The sequence below is a fragment of the Rhinatrema bivittatum genome, chromosome 13 (genome assembly GCF_901001135.1).
Source record: "Rhinatrema bivittatum chromosome 13, aRhiBiv1.1, whole genome shotgun sequence".
In the NCBI taxonomy this organism is placed as follows: Eukaryota; Metazoa; Chordata; class Amphibia; order Gymnophiona; family Rhinatrematidae; genus Rhinatrema; species Rhinatrema bivittatum.
In genome coordinates this window covers 44,803,171-44,823,048 of record NC_042627.1, presented here as the reverse complement: position 1 = coordinate 44,823,048, position 19,878 = coordinate 44,803,171, and the positions used below count along the sequence as shown (strand labels likewise).

At 42.8% G+C, this 19,878-nt stretch overlaps 1 protein-coding gene and 1 long non-coding RNA gene across 15 annotated transcripts in view; one reads left to right on the top strand and one right to left on the bottom strand.

Annotated features, from left to right (window-relative positions):
- LOC115075431 overlaps window positions 1-19,878 on the bottom strand; it is a 60,022-nt gene that overhangs the window by 12,867 nt on the left and 27,277 nt on the right. For 6 of the 14 annotated variants that reach the window (XR_003852504.1, XM_029575792.1, XM_029575791.1 and 3 more), the window contains one exon: window positions 17,808-17,894. The exons of the other annotated variants lie outside the window; for them this stretch is intronic. Coding sequence is in view for 5 of the 6 variants with exons in the window: in XM_029575792.1 (XP_029431652.1) it covers window positions 17,808-17,894 (87 nt within the window). In the remaining variant the exon portion in view is untranslated. The remainder of the gene's footprint in view (window positions 1-17,807; window positions 17,895-19,878) is intronic. 14 annotated transcript variants of the gene reach the window in all.
- On the top strand, window positions 1,494-18,554 carry LOC115075433. The gene is made up of 2 exons (XR_003852509.1): window positions 1,494-1,577; window positions 18,272-18,554. It is a non-coding gene; the product is annotated as an uncharacterized LOC115075433 (long non-coding RNA).

Below are 19,878 nucleotides of genomic sequence, written 5' to 3'. Positions count from 1 at the left end.
GCAGAAAGCTAGGATTCGGAATCAATATTAAAAAGGAAAAAAATACTTTTGAGCTTCCCCAACTGCTTCAGTTTTGGTAAAAGTTTTGCAGAAAAAGAGAATAAAGCAGAGAATATCAGAAAGCCTCTGCATCGATCCAATGTTGCGACCACACCATCAGTATTTGGTGCAGTTCTGACCACCCTATCTCACAAAAAGACATAGTGTAACTAGAAAAGGTATGGAAAAGGGCAACAAAAATGATAAAGAGGAGAGAGGATACACAGGTTAGGGCTCCTCAGCTTGCAGAAGAGACAGTTGAGAGAGGATATGATTAAAGTATATAAATCACGAGAAGGGTGGAATGTGTAAGGGAGAGTTATTTACCTTCACAAATAATACTAAATCAAGGAGACACTCCATAAAAGGAACAATAGGCAGATTTAAAACAAATTGTGGCCAACAATATTACTTCACTTCACACAAAGTCAAACTACGGTATTTGTCGTCTGCAGATGTGGTCAAGGTAAGTAGCACAGCAGGGTTTGAAAAGGGTTTGGGCAAGCTCCTGGAAGAAAAAGCCATAAACAATTATTAGCCAGCTAGACTTGGGGAAATCCATTGCTTATCCCTGGGAGTCAGCAACAAGATGTAGATCTACTTTTGGGATCTGCCAGGTACGTGTGACCCGAAACGGCCATTTTGGAGTAGGATGCTGGGCTCTATGGACTTGCTCTGACCCTGCATATAACTTCTTACATTCTTATGTTAACGCATGCCTACAGCTGACATCTGTCTCATTTCTAAATGTACTAGAGGTTTCTTCTCTCCTAAATTATCAGCAGATCCACTCTCTACCTCCCATGCTAAAAAGGTTGTCTTTGGTTTCCTTAAATTCCCAATAATTTTGCTGCCTGAATATTTTTTCTGGTTCTCATTCTTAAAAACTTGCATTAAATAGAGCAGAAATTAAAACTAAACCATAGAATGTATTCTGAAATACAGTAGAGACCCTAAAGGAAACCAGCATAGGAGAAAACTGAAGATGGAACCAAACATATGCAAAGAGAATGCTGAGTGTATATGCTAAGCCAGATGCACGAACACAAAATGGAAAAACTCTTTTGGTACATCTGATCCTTATTCACTGCCTGCAACCGGATTTTTAAAAAACATAGTTGAATTCCAATATAAGCACAACAATGAGGAATGATAGAAATCACCGAACCAGTCAATGAATGCCTGAAGATTGGATTTATTAGCTTCCATGGGTGAAATGAAACCAGCAAGAGCTGGGACAAATTTAAGGACATTTCTGCTTCTTGGCAACCAACTGACAACCTGTGAGTTCTCTGCCACAGGGGTAAGGGGAAAGAGATTAGAGTGCACTTGACCTTAATGGCACAACTTCCTTGAGGTTGCTCCTGTTAGTCTCTGAGGCCACTGCTATGTCACCTGCTTTGTGATGCACCTTGGCTACACCTTATATAGGTCCTTGAGTTAGCAGAGTAGGACCCACACACACACTTCATGCCAGCTAGGCTGTGCTGCCACTTTTGCCTCTGCCATCGGCATAGCTTATACATCTTTGCAAGCAGGTGAGCTTTAAAATATTTGCAGCTTGTTTAACCATCATGTTATTAATCTCTCTTTAAGCTGATGGGAATGATCTCTGGGCAAAAATACAAATGCTGAGACTTTGAAAAGCAACTTGAAAATGCCTTTTCACATTAATCGGTCCCTCTCAATGCCCATCTCCCGTCTAAACTTTTTTTCAGTCTAAGGGCTTGATTTAATAAGACTTGTCTCCCATTCTGGGAGAACAGCATAGGGAATCGGGCCCTACAACTGATGTTCCTCACTGTAAAAGTGCCAGATTTAACTGCTATGAAACTTTGAAGAGACACTTCATGTTGTGCAGCAGAAGGAAATATTAAAATGAAGAGGGGCGAAAGAGAAAGGATGAAATGAAACAAAACAAAACAAAAGGCACAAGGAAGAAAAGGTAGAGAACTAATGATTTTTCCGTAGGCAGAGACTGAGAAAAAGCCCTTTGTGAATCAGGGCCATAGGAGTCATAAGAAGTAAAGGATGTGCCAATCTAGGGAAAATCCAAGCATATTTGTTGAAATCTGATGAGTCGCATGGAATCTGCCTGATGCGCATTTTCATGAATTAGCAAAATCATTCAAAATCCCATGCAGATTCACTGATTGGCAAAAATCAGCATCAGATTTAAAAAAAAAAAATCCAGCAAACTAGCAAGCGCATAAAATTAATTCTAAAACTTTTTTTTTTGTAAAGTTTGCACACTTTTTTCTTTTTTCAATGGCAGCTTCCTCCTGCTCCTTTAGGCCTCTCACTCAGTCAGCACTAGGGCTGGGATCTAGTGCCATGAACCTTCACTCACACCTATCCAGTGATTTCTTTCCATATTTTATATCCCTTTCCAACTTTCCTAAATCCAGTAATTGCAGTGATGATCCTAGGCCAGAGAGTGCCTTCTTTAAGCCTCCAGTCAAGGTCCTAAAATTTAACTATTAGGTGTCGTCATTACACATAAGAGGCAGTCCCTTCTCTATAGAGCTTACAATCCAGTCAAGAGAAATATACTTGTCAAGCAAGAGTCTGTGAAAAAGCTATTTAATGTAGAGAAGTACTTAGGATTTAAAAGTATCTTCAAAAATGTGAAGTTTTAAACTGGATTTGAATGCGGCCAGAGAAGGAGCATGACACATGGACCCAGAAAGTGTATTCCAGGCATACAGTACAGCAAGGTGGAAAGTGTGGTGGGGGAGGAGAAGACACAGATAAGAGTGACTTGATGGATGACTGGAGTTCATGAGGAAGGGTGTATGTAAGCAGAGAGAAGAGAAGATAGGTAATGAGGAGCCGCAGAGTGAATGTATTTATAGGCGAGCAAAAGAAGCTTGAACTGTATGCGAAAGCAGACAGAGAGCCAGTGTAGGGACTGAAGAAGAGTTACATGGTATTAGCGACTTTGAAGATACATAAGTCATGCAGCTGAATTTGGGATAGATTGCAGGGGCGAGAGACAGTTCAGCGGGAGGCCCGCAAAAATTAATTTGCAGTAGTCTAAGCAAAAGGTGACAAGAGCGGATAAGAGTTTTGGTTAGCATGCTCGGAAAGGAAGGACTGCTGTTAGCATTTTAGCAGTGTTGTGAATGCGCATTGTGAAGGAAAGAAAGGCATCAAAGATGACCCCAAGGTTACCGGGCTGAGCAACCAATAAGATAAGAATGCAGAAACAGAAAAAGAGGGAAGAGGGAAAGTGGGGTTTGGGAGGGAAGCAAATTTGGGTTTAAAGCCCTGTCTGGCTTGGAGAGCAGAACACCTTAATAAAATCAAACCCAGGTCCCTAAGCATGGCAGTGCACAGAACTGCCAGGGTTACACTAGACCAGCCCCAAGTTTGCATTTATCTAATAAATAAGGGAGAGAGGAAAGAAAGGAAGGGAAAATATATTTAAAAAAAACACAAACAAACAAGGCAGCTGAGAAGATTTACTCCACTTCCAGCCTCAGGAAGGACTGAATATATTTAGAAAGAGGCAGCTGTGCAACTGTACACAGAGCCTAAATTTCAAACCTATCTGTGGTACAGGATTTTCACGCATAGAGATGAATGTTTAGTACTTAATCAACTGTGCGGCAGAAGCTAAACAATTTATAAAATACTGAATATTCCTGCTCTGAAAATACATGTGCAAGAAAACGCATACTTTGTCTACCCATTTTATAATCATACGCACATATATTAAATGTACAAAATATGGAGTGCACAAATAAACACCCAGAATTAGGAGGCAGGTATATTTTAAAGCATGCACAAATACTTGGAGTCGCCAATTCACTAATACCTTCTCCAATTCTCACAGCCCTTCTCCAGATCACCTACATCCTGTACACTCCACCCTGAATCTCTACCAGTTCACCCACACCTCCCAACCAAATACTATAGACGAGCCTGATTTCACTTGCGCATGTCAAATAGGTGTAAAAGTGCACAAACAAAATAGCAACTACTTCTGAACCCCACCTCCCTCACTCCCCAGGAACGCACCCAGACCTCTCCTTTTTTCCCTGCTAAAATGTACACATGAAACAAAAAATGCACGTCTACTCTCGTTTAGAAAAAAGCAGGTGCATTTGTATATGCACCTTCAAAAAAAGACTAAAGACATGGATATTCACACAAGCATTCCCAGACTCAAACTGATCTACCTCACCCACGCCAATCCTTACCTTCACATACACCATGACTAACCTTCATGTTTGAATTTTATATTATTTTACACTATCGTTACATGTTTGAATTAATAACCTGTCCTTTCTCTTCTCTCCCTGCCAAGTTCTAATCTCCCTGTTATTTGTAACTGCCTTTTTCCGCACCATTGTTTTAGTTTTGTTTACGATGCACACTTGTTTTAATGTGAACCAGCATGATGGGACTGCGTTCTCGAATGCCGGTATATAAAAACCCTAAATAAATAAAATAAATAAATAAAAATATGCTATGTCGACGCAGAAAATCCCTTTGAAAATTCACTTCGCAAGTGACTCCCTGCAATTGCAAAGAATAACTTTTATTTCCTAATCACGGCATAATCAAATGTGTTATTTTTCTGTCAGGATACTACACTGAGAATACTACACTGTTTGAAACCTCTACTATAAATACAGAATTTCCACACTATCCTACAAGCACTAATATTTTCAGACTTAGACTACTGCAACTTCTTATTACTAGGCCTGTCTTCAAGCTTACTAAAACCACTACAGTTACTCCAAAATGCCTCTGCTAGACTACTACTAGGGACAAGGAAATTGGACCATATCACCCCCTCACTGATGGCACTGCACTGGCTTCCTGTTCAATCCAGAATTAATTACAAATACTGACCAATGATTACTAGGAGTGACACTTTAATAGTACTCACCACAGAGAACTCTAAGATCACAAAAAAAAGGACTTCTAATTGTGCCTTCTACTCGGTACACACATCTAAGGCAAATCAGGAACAGAATGTTTTCCACAGCAGGCCCCAAGTTGTGGAGCTCCCTCTCAGAGTCATTACGCCAGATAACAGATAGAAAAAATTTCAAACATGAACTGAAAACATGGCTTTTTAGAAAAGCTTACAATTTAACATAAAATACCAACATACTGAAAACTTCATCATCAGTACAAGAGACAATGTAGTGAAATGATAATAAGTACTGAATGATGTAAAGTATATAAGTAGTAGAATTAGAATTGGTATTTGCCATAATGCCAACTTAGAAAATGTAAGAATATGAAATCTATAAACATGCTGTCATGTTGACCAAGAATATGCACGAATTTGAACAAGAACATATATTTGCTGTGATGCTGACCTAGATTGTGAATGCTAGCCCAAAATGTGATTGTTAACCAAGAATATGAACGCTGATTTTGTAAACTGTTGTGATCTTATTCTGGAATGACAGTATATAAAACACCCAAATAAATAAATAAGTAAGCTGAATAGCCATTATAGGTAGGTGACATTATCCAGCGGCACCAAACGGACTTCCCTCTTCATGATAGTACAACTTTGAGCTCTACTAAGCATGTGGACATTGCCTTGTGAGCCTCCTCAGTCAATTTTTGTTTGAGCCCAAGCACAGACATGTGCTCTGTCTCTCCTGAAATTTCTCTCTAAATTATTTTAAATTCTTCATTTTTTCCATCAATTTTTGTCACCTGGCAGCTCCATAAAAACACTTTTCAGTGCTAACAAAAAAAAAAAGTATCATCAGTTTTTCTCCTTCTCTAAGAGGCCTGCACAGAGTATTGAAGAAGTCAAGGCCCGGTGTATTATCTTGCGTGATGCACGATACATCAACAGACTCGATGCACAGTACATCAAAGCATCCAGAGCATGAATCATTGAAGTATTCAGTGCTGACTGATCAATCAATGCAGATGGTGTTGATGCATTCCATCTTAGCACACAATACACAACACATCTAAAATGAAGCCCCTCACTTTGTCGACATATTCCAAAGCCTTGGCACTTTAACTGCTCGACGCAACTGGATTAACACACTAGGACCCTGATAAGGGAGCACATGGCACAGCACTGATACAAGTAGCACTTCCATCCATACAGCATCAAAGCATTACCCCAGATTCCTCAATGTGATCAGAATTACATTCATCTAAACATGACAAGTCTAAATCTTCAAAGTCTTCAAAGCATTCTACTCTGTCCAAGTTGCCAAGCCTATTAGCCATTCTACCAATGCAGTTAATGGTGCATCAGATCTGCAGGGGATGGTGTAAGATTAACACTTCCTTCTCCAATCACCAGAGTCCTTCCTCTCCCCCCCCTCCCCCCAGGTTATTGGTGGAGGGGTTTCATCTGGAGACACCAGATCCGATATGTTCTATACTCCGACTCTTTTTGGATTGTCCATAGACCCAATCACAAGAACCAATCCTTGTATCAGAAGAGGATATACCACCGCCTAGACTGGGTCAGAGAACGTATCAATTGGTGGATCAGATTATGATTTTGGTTAAAAGTTTCTTTTCTGCACTGTCCAAGCAAACCTGTCCTTCAGAACCTGGCATTGGCAATTCTACCTAACATAGTCCCATTTTCAACCCTAGGGATGAACACATCCTTGAATCCCATTCTTCAGGCTTCCTCCTACTCCTTTGCAGTGGAGACTTGTAGATTTGAAATGATGGACCACTTGGCATCATCTGCACTCCTGCCAGAGGAGCCTCCAGAGTCACCTTCATCATCGTTGCACTCCTGGGTGACTGATCTTATGCCATTGGGTTCAGATGAGGACTTTATAGGCATACCTTCTGATCCTCTGCTGGAGCCACCAGACCATAGGTTACCTCTGAACAACTTCTCATACCCTATGATCATCGAAAAGATGGGATGCACCCTGTGTCCATGTTCATAAAGACAAAGACCCCCATTCTGACCTTCTAGGCCTTCTACAAATCCGCAATACTCCATCAGTACCAGTAGCTTTACTGATCCAAGCTATTCTTAGCTCTCTGCAGATGAGAATGTGGGACACCTCTATTTCTGCCATGCCAAGAAAATTGGATCTGAAGAACAGGGTTCAACAGTCTCTGGGATTTGGTATCATGCAATTGCTGCACCATTCAGTGATAATTGAATTCACGATGAAGAAAGCTAAAAAGACAGGGATCCATTCCAATTCATTGCTGGGAAAAAAAATCACCAGTTTCTAGACCAGTTTAGCAAGAAAGTATTCCAAGTTTCCATGCTGACTGCATGAATTACTATTCATCAGTTCTGCATGGTGCAGTATATCTATGACTGCCTGCAAAAGATGAAGCCTTTTCTTCAACCAGAGAAAGAATCTGTGAGCTATATACAGCGTTCTTTGAATGCAAAAGAAAGTATTCGTCATGTTATACATTCGATCTATGAAGCTTCCGATTCAGTTTCTAGAACTTCCGCATTATCCATTGGATTATGTCATATGGCATGGCTTAAGATCAGCAACATTTGAGAGGACATGCATGAGAAACTAGCAGACATTATCTGTCTCTGAGATAACCTTATTAGAGAAAAACTTAAGGAGCCCATGGCACAGATAAAAGTCCAGAATGTAGCTGTACAATCCCTCTCAACAGGCCTCAAGCAGCCATCCGCACACAATGGCTTTTCTATCATTACAAGCAGCCTTATTTTCACTGGCATCCTTTCTAATCTTGTCAAAACTACCATCCTTGACCTCTTGCAACTCAATATCAGCAGCCTCTTTCTGCCAGACCTAGTCAAAGAAAACACAGACAGCAAAAAATGGCCTAACCAGCTCACCCTAAACTAAGGTCTACATTTTTTATCCCTTTGCACAATCCACATCCCTCTGTTCCGGGTGGGGGCAGAATCCCGCTTTTTTGTGGACAAGTGGTGCCTTATCACCAAAGACCCTTTCCTACAAATAGTGCACTCTGGGTACTGCTTGCATTTCTCTTGACTATCTCTTCTCTTGCATTGTTCTGTGCTTCAGCTGAATCCATCCCATCTTCCACAACTATGTCTGAAAGTTCAGACATTCTTACAGCAGTGGGCAATAGAACCCATACCTCTGAAACAACTTATGCAGGGTTTTTACTCCCAATATTTCCTCATCCCCAAGAAATCAGGTGGTTTGTGGCTGATTTGGATCTGAGCCATCTGAATAAGTACCTTCACCAGGGCCTCTGTGACATCTTTACCTACTGGAAAAACCTTCGTGGAACAAATGACCCAGCTGATAACTTCGCTGAAGTCAAGATAGAGCTAACCCGCGTTACACAGCCGGCCAGTTCGACTGGCTTTGCCCACCCATAACGTCATCTTCAAGAGACTCTTTTGCTGTTTAAACGTGCGGCGACGCCAGTGGCGTCGTGTGACAAAGGAGCGAGACAAAGGGGCACGCCCCTTTGTTAGCCCCTTCGTTAGCTCTGAGTTAGCTCCAACACTTTTGAAAATCAGTCTGTATCCTTGAAGTAGAATGGAAATACCAACGGTGATGGGCTATGGCAGATATGACTCACAGTTCATACATAAAAAGCGTCACTCTATGCAAGTACATACTCACAGATCTTTTTTAATTCACATTCCGCTAAGAACTATGTTATCTACTATTGTACTACCGGTGCTAACCTTCTTGTACTGTAACGCTCAGTCTATTAGGCAAAAAACCCCTATATTTGTGGATCTGTTGAATGAGAAAGAGCCTGACTGCTTACTTATAACCGAATCATGGCTTACAGAGTCAGATTCGGTGATAGTAAACAGTATTTGTCCTACCAATTACTGCGCTTTTTCAGTTGTTCGAGCTAGGCGCAGAGGTGGGGGTGTGTTAGCTTTTATTAAAGCCTCTCTTAAACCTGTAAGGAAAATAACCCATAATAGCGATCCCTTCGAACTTTTGATAGTATCTACTGATTATCTAAATGTGGTACTAGTATATTGTCCACCAAGAACTTTACACACACATTTGTCAAAATTCTTAGAACTCATCTCCTCTTTGTCTTTAAACTTAGCAGAAACTATTCTTATAGGTGATTTCAACCTGCAAATAAATAATGATTCCTCATCTACCATTACTACTTCTTTCCTAGATGCTATGTCTGGACTAGGTTGGACCCAACTCATTTCTGATCCCACTCATATCAAAGGAAATACCTTAGACCTAATTTTTTATAATTCTTCATATTTGAATATACCATTAGTTGATTTAAATAATCAATTGGTTCCGTGGTCAGATCATCATCTTATTTCTTTCTCGACCTCCATTTTACAGAAAGGTTCAAGTGATACAGTTAAACAACTTAAAAAAAGGAAACCTATAACTGCAGAATCCTTTTTAAATGCATTTGCTGATAATATACCTCTTGAACTTGCCGAGAATGTTGATAAATCACTAGAAGAGTGGAACTCAGCTATCTTGACAACTCTAGATGCGGTTGCTCCTCTTAGATCAATAACACAAAAAAACTCCCAAAACAAATTGAATTTTCCTTGGTTCAATAGTACTTTACGTATGATGAAAACCGCTTTAAGAAAAAAGGAGCTTGTCTGGTTAAAACAGAACTCTGAAGCACTGTTTGACTTCCACAATATGTTAAAACAATACAGAAATGAAGTTAACCTACTAAGGAAAAGGTACTATGCGGATAAAATAGCACTTGCAAACAATAATCCGGCAACATTGTTTAATATAGTAAAATCACTAACAACTGATCATGCAAACGCACTTCCTGAAATCACAAATGAAACATGTGAACAAATATCTAAATTTTTCCAACAAAAGATTGAAACGATATCTCAGGAACTTGCCACTCTACCCTACCCTACCCAAACTATAAACAACAATAAGTAAATTCGGAATGGACTGACTTTCACTCCATTACTCCTAAAGCTATTCAAAAGATTATAAGCAAGCAAAAAATTTCAAATTCCCCACTAAACCCTTGCTCTGGTACACTATTAAAAAGTATCGTTGAAAAGTATCCTGATTATCTGTGTTCACTTATTAATCAATCTCTGGAATCTGGAAAGTTTCCTGATTTATTAAAACAAACATCAATCTTGCCTATTTTAAAGAACAAAACTTCTTCATTTATGGATTTTTCAAACTTGAGACCTATTGCCTCTTATGTTCCTTAGCAAAAATTTTGGAATCGGTAGTATTACATCAACTCAAAGACTATCTATCGGAGTTTGACATACTTCACCCAAACCAGCATGGCTTTAGGAAAGGACACTCTACTGAGACCTTATTGTTATCCTCTTTTGACACTTTCCTTAGAAGTTTCGATTCTTATACTGTGGTCATTTTATTAGATATTTCAGCAGCGTTTGATATGCTGGACCATAAACTATTGATGTCTGCTCCACAATTTATAGGTATAAAATCTACAGTCTTAGATTGGTTTGGGAGTTTTCTCTCAGATCGTATCTGCCAAATTAATATAGGCGCTTGTTCCTCTCAAAGTTATACTCAATCAACAGGTGTTCCACAGGGCTCTTCATTGTCCCCAATACTGTTTAACATTTATCTCTTGCCTCTGTGCCAGATTCTGGCTTCTCTGAATGTCCAATTTAAACTTTATGCTGATGACATTCAGTTATTTGTTCCTTACAAATCATCCTGGTCCGATACCTTCTCTCTGATTCAAATATACATCAGTACAATCGAACAGTTGTTGGCCCATAATCATTTAAAACTGAACAAAAAGAAAACAGAACTTCTTTGTCTAAGCTTTATATCAAATCCTACTAATGCCCCTCCAGCTAGTGTAAACTTAGGTAAAGAAGTGATTCAGGTTACTAAGTTAGCACGTAATCTTGGAGTGTGGATTGACACTAATCTATCTCTAACGCAACATATTTCCAAAGTGGTAAAATCTTCATTTTTTAAATTACATGTTTTAAAACGATTACGTCCTCTTTTATTTTTCCATGATTATCGTTCAGTACTGCAAGCGCTGTACTGAAACCACCATTACACCATTTACAACTGGTCTTGAATTCTGCAGCTAGACTACTTACTGGTACCCCACTAAAACAAAATATTTCACCAATCTTGTATAAACTACACTGGTTGCTAGTCAAATATAGAATTCAATACAAAATTATCATTTTAATACACTCTCTGTTGAACAATATTGATTCTACTTGGCTACGTTCCACGTTGCGAGTTTATAAACCTCAGAGAGAGCTCAGATCAACAGGTAAAAACTTACTAGAAATTCCTTCAGTAACAAATGCAGCACTGAATGTGACAAGGAATAGAGCTTTCTCGGTTGCTGATCCCATTTTATGGAATGCCTTGCCAGACTCTATAAGGTTAATATGTAGTCAAAAGGAGTTCAATAAGGTTTTAAAAACTCATATTTTCCAGGAAGCATTTAAGGATTTTGAACCTTCTAGTCAAACTAAGTAAGGTTAAGTATGTTTAAACTATATTGATTTGCTTGTTATTCTATTTCTGTTCTTTTAGTTTTTAATTGTAATGGCCAAATTCTTATTTTGTCATCATTGATTTTATTGATTATGTAACATATTGTATTTTTATTTGTACTTTGTTTTAACTTTACTTTTATTATTTATCTAATTTTAATTAATTTTTTAATTTTGTTTTTGTTATTTTTGCTAATGTAAACCACTTTGGTCAGTTATTTTTACTGGTAAAACGGTATATAAACTTGATAAATAAATAAATAAATAAATAAATAAATACTACAAATTCAAAATGAACTCTCTCACTACGATTCTTCCTTACATTCAGAAGGACAAATGGATGTGTGAGTTGGACCACAAGGATGCTTACTTGCACACACCCATCTACCAGTCACATTGGTGCTACAGTGCCTTCTTCACCGTTTGAACTCAGGTCTTACCACTTCTTAAGTATGATCCACCGTAGTGCCTTAGCAGCCTACCATGATACAGTAGACAGTAAGCCCATATCCACTCATCTACTAATATCTAGATTCTAGAAAGGAGTGTTGTACATCAAAATCCCTGTTCAAAAACCTCCTATAATGTGGGATCTCAATGTGGTTCTTTCCCAATTAATGAAACCTTTGTTTGAACCTTTGGAATCAGCTTCACTAAAATATTTTGATTTGGAAGGTGATTTTTCTAGATGCCATCACTTCTGCTAGAAGAGTCAGCGAACTCCAGGCTCTTGTTCAATATCCTCCATACCTGCAATTTTTTCACAACTGGATGATGCTCTGAACTCACTCCATGATTATTCTGAAGGTGGTCTCAGTCTTACACATCAATCAATCATTCTGCCTATGTTTTTTCCCAAGGCTGCATGAAGATGAAAAAGCCCTTCATACTTTAGACTGCAAACTGGCCTTGGTATACTACAAAAGAAGGATTCAACCACATCATCAAACCAATTAGCTCTTTATCTCCTACAGCCCAAATTATCTGTGATCACTAAGCGAACATCGTCTAATTGGTTGGCTGAGTAAGTGCATTCATCACTGGTACAGCTTAGCAGGATTACAACTCACAGACTCTGTTAAGGCTCATCAAGTAAGAGCTATGGCTTCCTCTATTGCTCACCTTCATTTAATACCTATTAAGGACATAAGCAAAGCTGCAACTTGGTCGTCAGTTCATACCTTCACATCCCACTGCTGTCTGGATAACTTCTCAAAGACTGTCCGCATATACGGACAGGCAGTTTTGCAGAAACTCTTTTCGCTGTAGCCCACTATTCACAGTGGGGACCAGCTTGCTTACTAACAGGCTGATACAGTAAAGCGCGGCCGCAGTTACCCCGTTTCTAACCCGCTGTGTACTCACAATTTGGCCGCGTAAGTCTAACCCGCTATTCACTATCTGTTTTTACTGATCCTTACCGCTTCTTTTACTCGATGTGTATCCCTTTCCGCCCACGGCATGTATATGTATGTAAACAATCTGATTAGCTATTCCCTCCCATTCAGTAACGTGCGCCCCGACTATCTCCTTTTTAACCTGCTATCTTGCCGCGTCTTTTACCTGCTAATTTACCGCCTACCCTGACCCTGGCGTTAGTGTAACGCCAGGGTCAGGGTAGGCGGTAAATTACGAAATTTCACACGAAAATTCAGTCTCAAACCAAACCAACCCAATCCAAGCGTCAGGCAAGCCCCAGCAGAGAGAGACGAAATTTCACAGTCCCGGGCAAACTTTCCCCCAGCCCCCGCTCACCTGCCCTGGCTGCGGCCACGCAAGCCCCCAGCAGCAGCAGTAGAAGGGCGGCGAGAGAGAGCGGCCTCAGCAGATCGGGCGTTCCCCATGCGAGGCGGCTTCCAGCAGCCCCGCCGGCGAAGGTGAATACACACACGCCGTGACCTCCGACGTCCAGCCGGGCGCTCAGGTCACGCCATGCGTTCATGCGCCTGCTGCCTTGAGCGCCCATATTGGACGTACAGGCGTGCACGTATTCACCTTCGCCGGCGGGGCTGTTGGAAGCCGCCTCGCATGGGGAGTGCCCGATCCGTCCCGGGCTGCTGAAGCCGCTCTCTCTCAACGCCCTTCTACTGCTGCTGCTGGGGGCTTGCGTGGCCGTGGCCAGGGCAGGTGAGCGGGGGCTGGGGGAAAGTTTGCCCGGGACTGTGAAATTTTGTCTCTCTCTGCTGGGGCTTGGATTGGGTTGGTTTGGGACTGTGAAATTTCATCTCTCTTGCCTGCCCGAAGGAGGGTGCTTTGTTGCGCTCCCTGCCTCCGATCGCCGGCTGCTGGGGCTTGCTGGCGCCGGGCACTGCCGCACTTTTTTTTTAAATGACAGGTTCCAGCACACCGAGGATACTGTATAGGCGCTGTATAGCGCCTATACAGTAAAACGGATTGCGCTTCATGGACGCTTCTTGGACGTGCTTTGGACGCGGCTTGCATTTGCATGCCATTTAAATACTGTATCGAGCGGTATGTGATCCGGACTGTGCGCGCGGCAAACGAGCGGGCGCCTGGCACTGCCGCACTTTTTCTTACGCACCCTTACTGTATCGGCCTGCTAGTAAACACTTTGCTGCAACCCTCAACTTGAGACTCCCCACATGTAATGGCTAATTCAAATTGCTTATTGATGGAAAAAAAGCAAGTTTGCTTGCTGTAAACAGTGTTTTCCATAGATAGCAGGATGAATTAGCCATGGAATGCCCACCAGCCTCCCTGGAGAATTGACTATATCGTTAGACTTAGCTCTGGTACTAACTAACAGGTCGATACTGTAACGTGTGGTTGAAGATTTCCCGTCTGTAACGTGCTGGGAGCGCACAATTCGGACACGTAAGGCGATCCAGTGATACAGTCTCCAGTTTCACGCGTCCTTAGCGCTTCTTAAAACAGACGCATTTTATTTTATTTTATTTATTTTAATTTTTTCTATACCGGCATTCGTGAAAATATCACATCAAGCCGGTTTACAATAAACAATGGGTGATAAGCGGAACAGAGAACGAAATAATATGAACTATAAATAATATAGATGCAGTTACAATAAACAGGGAGACGTACAACTAGGAGCAAGAAGAAGACAAGATAGAAACTTTAACAAAGTGTATAAACCTGTAGAATGGAGGAATTTCCAAAAATGGATGTTTGAGAATTGCAATGAATTGTTCCGTACAAGTATGTAGTTTAACAATAAAGGCGAAATCATAAGTAATGAAGATTCTGGATGATAATAATGCTTAGGGGTAGGATACCAGGATGGTTATAATAATAAAATATGTTGATTGGAGGTTGAAAATCGGATAGAATAGTTTTTAATCTGCGTCTGGGAAGGCTTGTTTGAAAAGCCATGTTTTAAGTCTTTTTTCTGAAAGTCAGTAAGCAGGGTTCCTGTCTAAGTTCCGTTGGTATGGAGTTCCAAAGCGTGGGTCCTGCTGTGGAGAAAGCCCTATCTCTGTAAGTTATGTGGAGGGAAGTTTTGGAAGGCGGTACTTGTAGTGACTCTTTGTAGTACTCTCTTATGGGTCTGGAGGAAGTATGTTTTATGAAAGGGATTTGTAGGTTGAGAGGGGCGATTTGTTGGATGGATTTGTAGATTATGGTGATTGACTTATAAAGAATTCTGAAATGAATTGGTAGCCAGTGTAATTCTTTAAGGATTGGGGAAATGTGCTCTCTTCTCTTTGTATTAGTTAGGATTCTGGCTGCAGTATTTTGAACCATTTGTAGTGGTTTGGTCCTTTCCGCATGCATATGATATGTAAATGAAGGAATTAGCTATTCCCCTCCGATACTGTGACGCGCGCTCAGATTATCTCCTTTGTAACCCGCTATTTTGCCGCGTCCTTAACCTGTTAGTTTACCGCCTAAACTCTACTTGGTGTTAGTGTGGTGTTCGAAAATTAAAACGGGAATAAAGTGTAAAAAATGGGGGTAAAACCAAAGGGAGTAAAGTGTAAAAAACATTGCAGCGTAAGTTGTTTATATATATGTATAAATACCTGTCACTTTCCTGTCACTTTCCGAATCCCCCAGGCGTGCGGTCATCGAGGCGGCGGCGGGAGCCGGGCGGATGGGCGCCCGTTCATCCAGGCGGCAGTGGCGGGAGCTGGCGAGCGGGTGGGCGCGCGTTGGATCCAGGCGGCGGTGGGAGTGTGTTCGATCCAGGCCGCGGCCGGGTGGGCGTGCATTCATCCAGGCAGAGGGAGCCGGCGGCAAAAGCGGCCTCCGGCTCCCTCTGCCTGGATGAATGCACGGCCCCCGCCAGCAGTGAATGAATGCCCGTGCGATTTCGGCGCTCAAGGCGGCCGGGTGGGCGTGCATTCATCCAGGCAGAGGGAGCCGGCGGCAAAAGCGGCCTCCGGAGGCCGCTTTCGCCGCCGGCTCCCTCTGCCTGGATGAATGCACGGCCCCCGCCAGCAGTGAATGAATGCCCGTGCGATTTCGGCGCTCAAGGCATGACGTCACGACATGTGACTGCCTTGAGCGCCGAAATCGCACGGGCACTCATTCACTGTCGGCGGGGGCCGTGCATTCATCCAGGCAGAGGGAGCCGGAGGCCGCTTTCGCCGCCGGCTCCCTCTGCCTGGATGAATGCATGCCCACCCGGCCGCCTTGAGCGCCGAAATCGCATGGGCATTCATTCACTGCCGGCGGGGGTTGTGCATTCATCCAGGCAGAGGGAGCCGGAGGCCGCTTTCGCCGCCGGCTCCCTCTGCCTGGATGAATGCACGCCCACCTGGCCGCCTTGAGCGCCGAAATCGGGAGGAGAGGAGAAGGGAGAAGGGACTACCGTAGCAGGCCCGAGCCTTGCTACTTTTTCGGGTTTTTTTTTTTTTGCTTCGGGAGGAGGGGACAGGACTGGGGCTGCACCGGAGACTGGACGGGGCCAGGGCAGGTGAGCGGGGGCTGGGGGAAAGTTTGCCGAGCATCAGGGAACATAACTGTCCACTTCCTGGTACCTGTCATTTCAAATGTCATTTGAAATGACATTTGAAATGACAGATACCAGCGCGGCCGTGAAGCGTTAGGCCCGCGAACCCAGGATACTGTATAGGCGCTCTATACAGTAAAATGGGTTGCGCGGGCCTAATGCTTGCCTAAGGCTTCGCAGCCGCGGCATGCATTTGCTGCAATTTGAAGAGAGTATCAAGCGGTAGGTGAAGAGAACTGTGCGTGCGGGGAACGAGGGTGCGCCTGACACTGCCGCACTGCTTCTACCACGGCCTTAGAGTATCGATCTGTAAGAAGGTTCACGAGGCAAAGTCCACGCTAGAATTCCTACACACATTCAGTAGAGCTCAAAGTTCTTCTATCTTGAAGAGACAAGTCTGTTCGATGCCACCGGATAACGCCACCCACATGTAGTGGCTAATTCATCTTGCTATCTATGGAAAACACTGTTTACAGTAAGCATTTTTATTTCTTAAGTATAGTCAATGTGTACAGGGATGTAAGACATAAGTACGATTTACAACATGAGAAAAACACAAAAGGACCTTAAGTCAGGCGGCTTACAGTTTTAGAGTATTTTTTGTTTTCCTGAACATCTGATCCATAAGCCATAAAGCAAAAGACTTTCACTAACAAACTTAGCATTTGGGCTGCTGCGAACTAGGGGCTGCAAGGGCTACTTGTGATATTGCACCACTGTACATGAAGGGGCAGATTTTCAAAGGGATAAGCGCGTAACCCCCCGAAAAGCTGCCCCTTCCACCCCCTGCACGTGCCGAGCCTATCTTGCATGGGCTCGGCGGCGCGCACAAGCCCCGGGGTGCGCGTAAGTCCCGGGGCTTTCCTGGGGGGCGTGTTGGAGACGTGTCACAGCCGACGTGTCATCAGGGGACGTTCTGGGGGCGGGGCCGTGGTTCCGGTCCAGGGGCGTTCTGGGGGCATGGCCGCGGCCTCCGGAACAGCCCCCGGACCGGAACATGGCGCGCCGGCAGCCAGCCGGGGCAGGCGTAACTTGTAAAATAAAGGTAGAGGGGGGAATTAGTTAGGGCTGGGGGGTGGGTTAGATAGGGGAAGGGAGGGGAAGGTGGGGGGGGGGGCCGGAAGGAAAGTTCCCTCCGAGGCCGCTCCGATTTTGGAGCGGCCTCAGAGGGAACGGAGGATGGCTGTGTGGCTCGGCGCGCGCAGGCTGCCGATTTTGCGCAACCTTGCGCGCAACGACCCTGTATTTTATAACATGTGCACAGCAGCGCGTGCATGTTATAAAATTGGGAGTAGATTTGTTCGCGCTGGGTTGCGCAAACAAATCTACTCCCACGCGCACCTTTTAAAATCTACCCCATAAATGCATAAATTCCACTATAATATTAATTGAACAAACCTGTTAAATTAACCTTCACATTCTTAAAAGAAGCAGTCTCCAATGTTGTTTGTTTGTGGCTTTCAAGGTCTTGATAGTGAAACATCACTAGGAAGAGCAATGATAAATTAATGGAGAAGAAGAGGCTGAGTAATTTTCAGGATCAGGGTCTGCACTTTTCATAATTTGTAAGAGTTATCTAGAATTCAGTAATATACCCACAAATGATTAGCACTTTAATTCTGATTCTATTGTCATCTGCTTCACATTCTGTAGTGTATTGATTTGCCTGGTAAAAGTAGAACATTTTGCTATTTTATTTGTACACAAAACATTTGTAAATATTGCATTATTCATTGCTACACTGGATCTTCAAGGACCTTTCTCAGAGTAATGTCCTAGAATCTCCTCATAAATCATCATCAGACAAGAATAATTTGAGTGTTGTAAGACAAACACATTCAGCTTTGTAATTCTTATTTCAGAATGTCTAAGCAGCCCTGGGGTACCATCATACCTGCTCCTTTCCCATTGGGTTATCAGACACTATCTCGCCAAGAAATTCAACAAGCTGTGAACAGACTACATTCAAGATCAAGGTGCACCAAGTGTGGAACAGCAAATCTAATTAGACTGCCTAAAAATCACAAAACTCTGAGCCCAGAAATAATAGTTAATCTCCTGGAAAGGTTTACCCCTCACTCAAAAGATAAAACATCAGACCAGAGAAAACATGGAAAAAAAAAATAAGATGGTCATTTGAAATCACCCATGATATTAGTGTGATATTTTTTTCACCTTTCTCATTGCGGAGGGAGAATAAAGCATGTGGCTGGTGACAATATGATAGAACTAATATGGATTGTGAGTCTTTTTCTCCAGAAAAGCATATATTGGGCACATGGTAGCATACACAAAATTATTGAATGGCTACAAGATTGAAACTTGTGTCCAGCAACACCTAGACAAGATTTCAAATATTTTTTCCAAACATTTAGGGGCCTATTCACTATAGCTCATAGCAATATGTGGGCATTTATACCTCCCTATGTAAAACTCCATACTGTAAGAGTTGTGCAATCTGTCATCATATTTTCAGGTTTCTATTCATAATATGTACATACAGGACCACACTCACTCGCAACCACCCTGAACAAAGAAATAACTCCAAGACAGTTTGTTGGGAAAACAAAGGCCGCAGCTTTATTTGAAAGGGTCCGAACCACAAAACAAACCACAACTATCGCTCAGGGATTTCAGCATATTCCTCCCCCATTCTATCCGCCACTTCCGGCAGGATAGCCTTCACCAGCCTCTCGGCTCGAATAATTGGCACTCACTCCAAGTTCCTGCTCCCGTTGCCCGCCTGCAAGGAGCCAACTTGAGTGGACCCCTGCCTCCGCCTGCCAGGGGTCTGGCCTCAGTGGTCCCCGCCTCCTTCCAGCAAGGGACCACCCCCTGTCAACAGCCCAGTTGTCACCATCACATGCATATTGTTGAAATCCCTTTAACATCAACCATAGCTTTAACTCTGCTGGTTCGGACCAAGCGCCCCTGCCGCGACGACCTGCACAACAACAATTCATTCTGTCCACTATATACAACCACAGAACAATATAACAAAAGGGTGGGTGGGAGGGAAGCAAAATTGTCCCACTAGTCCCGCCGCCGTATCGCCACTACTGTGAACAGCATAAACTCCCTCCGAGATTCAAAACTTTTTCCCCCTATCAGCTACTACTAACTCGCTTCCAGCCAATCAAAGGCTGCCACACGTCCCTTGTATCTACGCTGCTCCTTCCCCCCCCGAAACCTACCCCCCCCCCGTTCGTACTTCTACGCTACCTACGCTCTCTAACTCTATCCCTCCCCCTTTTTCTTCCTTTCCAAATCGCCCCCCCCCCTTCCCGCTCCACGAGTGGGCCTTAGTTCATATTATAGAGTCTCCGTGGACACAAGGTCCACTTCGACTGTCATAATATGTACATACAGGACCACACTCACTCGCAACCACCCTGAACAAAGAAATAACTCCAAGACAGTTTGTTGGGAAAACAAAGGCCGCAGCTTTATTTGAAAGGGTCCGAACCAC